The sequence below is a fragment of the Eriocheir sinensis genome, unplaced genomic scaffold (assembly GCF_024679095.1).
Source record: "Eriocheir sinensis breed Jianghai 21 unplaced genomic scaffold, ASM2467909v1 Scaffold5, whole genome shotgun sequence".
Lineage (NCBI taxonomy): Eukaryota > Metazoa > Arthropoda > Malacostraca > Decapoda > Varunidae > Eriocheir > Eriocheir sinensis.
The window spans coordinates 954,667-962,484 of record NW_026111831.1 but is presented as its reverse complement, the minus strand read 5'-3'; the positions used below and the strand labels follow the sequence as shown (position 1 = coordinate 962,484).

Sequence of the window (7,818 nt, the reverse complement as noted above, 5' to 3'; positions counted from 1 at the left end):
CTTGACCGACGTGACATCAAACAAGTTGACGCTATTGTTTTAGATTTTGCCAAAGCCTTCGACAAAGTCCCGCACAAAAGACTGACATTAAAATTTGAATACTACGGTATTTCAGGACCTATTATTAACTGGATCACTGCATTTCTTACTAACCGGACTCTACGTGTTCTTCTTGACGGATCTTCATCTGACACTGTCCCTGTTTCTTCAGGTGTCCCACAAGGCACCGTTCTTGGCCCGGCCCCTTCTTTTCCGCCTGTACATTAACGATCTTCCACTGTCAACGCCTAACTCTTCCACTAGACTATTTGCCGACGATAGTCTGCTGTTTAGAGCAGTAAAGACTATACTGACGACTGCAGACTACTACAAAACGACTTGGACGCCCTCGAGCGCACCTGGCTGATGCATTTCCGCCCTGACAAGTGCAAACTGTTAAGATTCACCAGAGCTCACAACCCCATCCATCACACTTACACTCTCCATAATTCAGACCTAGAATCAGTCCACACACACAAGTATCTTGGTGTCCACCTCTCCACTAACCTAAAGTTCAACACTCACATAGACCACATCAGTGACACAGCCAACCGAACTCTGGGGTTCCTGAGGAGGAATTCACATAACTGCAAACCTGACATTAAGGGGAGGTTGAAAATGGTCAGCCTGAAAAAAAAAAAAAAAAATTGGCTTATAAAATTCTGCGATTTTTTTTTTCTTTTGGTATATGAATGAATATGATGAAAAAATAATGCAGTGGTATGCAACATGCATTGCATTGCAATGCAACGTGCTGCAATGAGCTTCCGCGCGGCGCCACTGGCTTGCAATCCATGTTTTCACCCGTTTTTAATTTTAGTTTTTTTTCACGGTCTGTCATGATACTCTTAGGCTCTCTCACACCACTAGTCAAGAAAATTGGAAATTTTAGCAGTCACAAATATATTTTCGTATTAACCGAGAAAATTCAATTTATATATATAGTATATTTTTTCATAAATCCAACAGCCTCATATTTCTTTTGAATTATATTTTATTGATTTTACACAGTAGAGGACTGGTTTTTTAAATATGGTCAAATTCGAGTATATGCATTTGTGACCCTGTAAAAAAGACGTAACAATGGGTAAACAACGCAGCCTGTGCACACATCCAATGAAAGGGAAGCTCCTGGGCCCGTATTCTACATAGTGCTTATGGTCGACCATAACTGACCGTCATAGCTAACAGAGTTTATGACCGTCAGTAGAATGACCGTCAGAAGTCTTCTTCTTCTTCTTCTTGTCGTCGGCCATAGCGCAGTAAATCAACAACACCGTGAGCCGCTAGAACGCACGGCTCACAATTTGTTAACTTTAAATTTATGGAATATAATATATTATTGACATCATTTTCTTTGATTTACATTATTTTGACCTCATATTACGACTTTTGGGGAAGTTAGAAATGGTAAAATAGAAATTCGTTATGAGAAAATGCGCTGAAACGTATTCCCGTTGAAAAGTGTGTAAACAAATGTACCGCCCTCTCAGCTGTTCGGCAGTGTTTACTCACGGCATGGATCCTCAACCTAAACGTCAAAGGAAGGCTAACTGGGGAGACGACGAGTCTCTCCAGCTGGCTATGTTATACAGGGATGAAGTCCACGTTTTGAAGAGGAACTTCAAGACGGTTGGTGTTTCCAACCAAAAGAAACACGATGTCTGGACGAAGATTACGGCCGACCTGAATGGACAGTTCCACCATGAGAGGACGGCCGTAGAGGTAAAGAAGCGATGGTTCACCATCACTTCTAAGTCAAGGATGAAGCTGAAGAACTTTCGAGATCATCGGAATGGAACTGGTAAGTAAGTTTTCATATATTAGCTTTAACTGATAAACACCCATTACACATTTTTTGTCTCATTCTGAGCACTTTGAATATCATATATATATATATATATATATATATATATATATATATATATATATATATATATATATATATATATATATATATAAGATTCATTTTAGTACCATGCCAGTATGTATGGGTAGGACACAAAGTAATGGGTTTAAACTGGATAAATTCAGACTCAACAGGGACATAGGCAAAAATTGGTTTACCAACAGGGTGATGGATGAGTGGAATAGGCTTAGCAGTCACGTGGTGAGTGCCGATACAATTGTCACATTCAAAAATAGATTAGATAAATTCATGGACAGCGATACTAGGTGGGGTTAGATACACGGGAGCTTAGGGTCCAAGGAGCTGCCTTGTACAGGCCTACCGGCCTCTTGCAGACTCCAACGTTCATATGTTCATTACCTACCTTATGAAACATCACTAGCTCTTCATAAATCTTTTCTTCAAATGTTCAACAATCATGGAAATGCTTTCAAAATCCAATTCAAGGACTATTTATTATTGAAAATAGGGGATAATATTGACGAAAGAGTAGCATCCTTTAGCGGTGGCTGCGGCGACGGTGCAGCTGCAAAATATCTCGCAGAGGGTTTAGGGTGGGAGAGCATATTTAAACTTCTCCAACCGAACTTTACGACCTGCTAACGGGGGGGGCATCACCCCCCTCGACGCCCCCTTCTAACCAGGGGGGGCTGCACCACCCCATGGACCCCCCCAACATATATATGTCTTATTTCTGCGAGGTATTTCTCACAACACCAGCTGCTATATGTCTTATTTCTGCAAGGAGGTATTTCTCAACATCAGCTGCACCGTCGCCACGGCGCCGCCATAGGGGGCGCTTTCGTGAATATTACACCTATTTACAACAATAAATAGTCCTTGAATTGGATTTTTAAAGCGTTTCCATGATTGTTGAACGTTTGTAGAAAAGATATATGAAGAGCTAGTGATGTTTCATTTGGTAGGTAATGAATTACTGGCACAGTACTAAAATGAGTCTTGTGTGTGTGTGTTTATATATATATATATATATATATATATATATATATATATATATATATATATATATATGATATATATATATATATATATATAATATATATATATATATATATATACAAACATGGATATTTATAGAAGTATGTTGCAATACCCATACTTGTTGCCATCAACAGACAACTGCTTGATGGAAATCAATCACATTGAAATAGTTTTGTACAGAAAGAAACAGGATGCTATTTGCCATAAATTTTCGTTTAGTTGATATATATGGGTAAACCAGTTTAAGTTTGTAATGAATATTATGTAGAGTCCATTCTTACCCTTATTACTCGTACTTTCTTTCATCAGAGATGCCTGTAAGATAAAGTATGAAAGAGGAAGAAATGCTCCTTTCTGACACACACAACCTTGAATAGTGGTGGGAGTGCAGCAGCTATTTTTTTTTTTATATAATTTTGTTTTATAACAAAGAGTTGGCTCAAGGGCAACAAAGTGTAGAAAAAAAGCCCACTAATTGCCGCTCTCACAACAGAAGATACTATAGATTAGCCAAAAGAGAGGTCAATTCCGGGTGGAGAGGTGTCTTGATACACTCGTTGAGAGAGGTCAAGTTACAGGCAGGAGACAAAAACAAGTTTTATAACATCTCAGTAAAGTACCTGTCATAATCCACTTTAGCATTACATTCTGAGAAGACACTAATGTAGTGCTTTAGTAGAAGGGGAAAAAAGCAAAAAATACATGAATTTTAATTTGTTCCCAGGTGGCGCCCTCCACCCCTCCCTTGACCCCATTGATGAACTTGTCAGGGACGTTTTGGGGCAAGACAGCCCGGTCATCACGGGATTTGAGGAGATTGATGACCTTGGACATCAAAGGACTGTCGACATGTATGTATCTATTTGTTTAATTTGTGAAGTACACTCTTTAGTTCTATTCTTCTCATTTTTAAATATAGTCAGTTCTGCTTAGCAAAAGTAATAAAAGCTTGTCATTTGCTTCAACCAGTATGTTACAAAACACTAGAAACATAACTCATCACTTGGAAAGAACATATGAGAGAGATATCTTTACTGTTGGAATAGATTGTTTAATTAAAGGCTTTAGTTCAAGTTAACTATACCTGCAGGTAACGTCAAAGGTACAGCAACTTCTGTCAATTGATGCAATCCTACCTTGGTTCATAGTACTTCTCAATTAAGGTGTATTCAATGAGTTCTTGGCCTACCTCAGAATGAGGAAAGATAGAGCAAAGGTTCACTCCACTTACTTTTTTTATGTTTTAACGTAACCGCCTTTGAGTGTGATGCACTTCTCCAATCTCGTCTTCAATTTTGAAATTCCGTCCCTGAAGAATGGTGGGTGAATCACTTATGAAAAGTCACCTTGTAACTCAATGGAAAATGCTGAAAGGATGCCAGCCCATGCATTACTTGTTGGAACCTATACCAACATGTTACAGCATTGGCGGGCTCCTGTCTCCACTCCTTCTTTGTTAGGCCGAGAACTCATTGAATCCTCCTCTTAATATCAATCCCCTCAAAGATATGCAACTCTTCTAGACCTTATTGATTGTCGTTAATTTAGTATGAGTATGCCTTCCATTTCCATAACACTATGCCATATTTACTCCCTAGTATATGAAAGGAAAAAGATACCCTATGGCAGATTTGCATTAGTTTATAACTGCTCATTTGTACACCCATTTCATGACTTTATACATTACTTGCAGTGAAGACGCAGCAGAGCCAGCGAGCCAGCTCATTGTAGGTCAGGGAGATGCTGAGGCACCAACAGTAATAATTGTGCCTGAGCCCACCCTGCAGCCACAAACTGAGGGGGGTGCCTGGGGGAAGGTGCCAGCTGAGGATGATGCAGCAGCTGCTCAAGCAAAGGTGGCAGCTGCTGAGGAGGAGGCTGTAGCTTCAAGAGCTACAGCAGCAGCTGCACAGGCTGGGGAGGAGGCTGCACGGGCCATGAAGGCAGCTGCAGAGGAGGTGGCGGCTTGTGCTCGGGCCTTCACAGGAGCTGCAAGGGCGCAGGAGGCAGTTGCAAGGGCGCAGGAGGCAGCTGAAAGGGCACGGGAGGCAGCTGCCAAAGAAAAAGCGGAAGCCATGCGTCTTAAACAAATTTTGCTCAAGTTACAAATTGAAAAGGAAAGGAAAAACAAATAATATACCTAATAAAAGTAGAAAAGGATGCACATAGTTCTATGATTGTGAAACCTTAGTTGTACTAATTTAATTATGCTTATGCAGGAATGATACAGTGTACAAATGCACTGGAAAAAGAGATTAAAATGAATATGTAAAAAAAATGCAAAAAGAACACTAATGGAGAATAAAAAGGCAATGTGTGAAGAGCTAGGAGGGAAGGTGAGAAATGACTTTCAGAATAATAGGGAGATGTTCTTGAAGGAAGTGAAGGGAGCTTGAGAAAAGAATGAAAAGGTGTGTATGAACTATGAATGTAAAAGGTGTGAATAGGAATGTAATTGTAAGTGTGGAAGGTATAAGAAGATTGAAGGAGTACTTTGAGTGTTTTTAGAGTATTGACAACAAAGAGGGGACTGTTAATTTGCAAATGTTTACAAAAGGAATATGGGTTATAATTGATTGATAGATTGATTACTTTATTAATGCAAGTGGAACAGTACCTTGGCATGTACTTGTCCAGTCGTGCTGAGGAACGGGTTTCAGTCTTCATTGCTAGAACGAAAAACAAATTAACTAGTAGGTAGTTTCATAATAATAATGATACAGAATAATGCAGATTCTTAAGAAATGAGTGTTTCCCAGATTCAATTCGAAAAACATATATATAAAATATCCAGCTTACTGGAAATGCAAGTTGCAGAATTCATCTCGATACAGGCGACCTTCATTCCGCTGACCAGCTGGAAGTGGCGGCACAACTTGCACACCTTCAGGTTGTGCCATGGCAAGATCCACTTCTTCAGCGTTAGGTTGAGCCGCATCGAGAGGAATGGGAATATTCCTGTCCTTGCAGATGTTGTGGAACATGCCGCATACATGTATCAGCTTGCACACCTTCACAGGGGGAATTACTCGGACCTCGCTGTGTGGGACATGAAAGCGGTGCTTGAGCTGTCCTATTCCCCGTTCCACAACACTCCGTGTCCGTTTGTGGGCCCTAAAAGAAAATACAAATGATAATGGCAGTCAATATTAAGTACTTATGTTCCAATAACTATGGGTAAATTCACTACTTTCCATACCTAGCTTGACTAAATTTGACTGTCCTTGACAATTTTTTTTCAGTTTAACCCGGTAGCAGCGGGGATCATGTTTCTTAAAACCCGAGAACGTCGACAGATCCTTTTTAGGGCTTTGACGAGTCGTGGCTGTGGTTATGAGAGGAGTACTCTGATGTACATCCCATGCTCTTTTTTTAGTCTCAAAATGCAGAGTAATTTGTCATTTCTCGGGCACTTCTCGGCTTTCCCATAGCGAAGTCCACGGGTTAATGGTCCCTCAGGCGAGAAAAATGAAAAAATCACCCTCACACAAACCATTTCATAATATATATCAAAGCATTTGTGATCAGATTATGTATCATCTATTTTGAGGGTTTATATCATGGCACAAATTTGGCCTGTCGCTGGTACAGTAAAGCCACAAATTTGGCCCGTCGCTGTTACCGGGTTAATTACATTTTTAAATTGAAATCTATTTTTTTAAATTTGAGTCAACTTTTGCAATTTGAAAGTCAAGTGTTTTAATTTAAAGTCAACTTTTAAATTTGAAGGTCAACTTTTTACTAGGAAAATCAACTCTTTAAAATTCTGACAATTTTTTTCATTTAAAGATCTTTTCTTTAAATTTGAAGGTGCAAAGGTGTATTATTTTCTTTAAATCTGATGTACTTATTATTAACGTCATTAATTATTATTTAGCTGATATAATATGTGTATTTTTTGTTGCCAGTTAATCTAGGTTAGGTTGAGTTTTTCCTGATTTATTTGCTATTTTCATTTTTTATTATTCTAAAATGAACCTAAATAATTAAGTTTTTTTCGATCAGTCGAAACTTAGCCTAACCTATTATCCGAACTCTCTATATAATAGGTAAATGTTGTGATTGGCTCAGTTTGCTAACTACACCTGGTAGTGCGTGGCATGTCAACTCTACAAAATTTTTAGCGGATCTCACGTTCAACATGTTTATTGTAAGAAACTATACTGATACCCAAAGAAAAATAAAGACAATCTACTCACCTATTATAGCGTGACTGAGGTCCAGGCAGAGGTCGCAGGTAAGGTGTCAGGAGCCATGGCTTGCTGGGATAGCCACTGTCTCCCAACAAGTGACTACCTGGTGGCACATGCCTCTCTGGAACAATTCTGCCACTCCACAGCCATTCAAAATACGTGCATCATGCACTGAGCCAGGCCACTTCGCTAGGATATCCAGTATTCGATAGTTGGCATCGAATATGACCTGCACATTAATACTGTGATATCCCTTGCGGTTGACAAACACGTCTTCCTCCTCCTTTGGTGCCACAATCCTTACGTGTGTCCCATCAACGACACCAATAACCTTGGAAAATTTGCAATGGTGAGGAAGTCTGCCTTGTTCGCCTCAGTAACGTCTTGGGTGGTGGGAAGCTGATGAACTGCTTGAGAATATTGACGTTTGCAAGGGCGTCAATGGTCTGGGTGATGGCTCTGCTGATGCTGGGCTGTGATGGGCCGAGGTCGTCGCTGCTACACATTTGCATTTTTCCCGTGGCAAGATACCGCAGTGTGATGATCACCTTCATCTCCGGGGTGAGTGGGTTTCTCCTCTTGGTGTCACTTGACAAGGCTTCCCTCACAAGATCAGTGACGTACAAAATACCTTCCTTGTCAAATCTGTATCTCCTGATAAGCTCAGCATCGCTG

The 7,818-nt window shown here is 40.0% G+C and overlaps 1 protein-coding gene across 1 annotated transcript; it reads left to right on the top strand.

Moving 5' to 3' along the window:
• Nucleotides 1-1,557: 1,557 nt before the first annotated feature.
• LOC126992688 (translation initiation factor IF-2-like) lies at nt 1,558-5,114 on the top strand. The gene is made up of 3 exons (XM_050851492.1): nt 1,558-1,843; nt 3,675-3,801; nt 4,644-5,114. Exons 1-3 carry the CDS (start codon nt 1,558-1,560, stop codon nt 5,083-5,085), a joined length of 855 nt encoding a protein of 284 aa, XP_050707449.1. The 3' UTR covers nt 5,086-5,114.
• Nucleotides 5,115-7,818: the final 2,704 nt, after the last annotated feature.

What these genes read in the sequence shown, in the direction of transcription:
- LOC126992688 (XM_050851492.1), top strand. Translation starts at nt 1,558, where the DNA reads ATGGATCCTCAACCTAAACGTCAAAGGAAGGCTAACTGGGGAGACGAC. An exon ending in AGATCATCGGAATGGAACTG is followed by an intron (nt 1,844 to 3,674) that starts GTAAGTAAGTTT and finishes ATTTGTTCCCAG; the next exon opens with GTGGCGCCCTCCACCCCTCC. An exon ending in CATCAAAGGACTGTCGACAT is followed by an intron (nt 3,802 to 4,643) that starts GTATGTATCTAT and finishes CATTACTTGCAG; the next exon opens with TGAAGACGCAGCAGAGCCAG.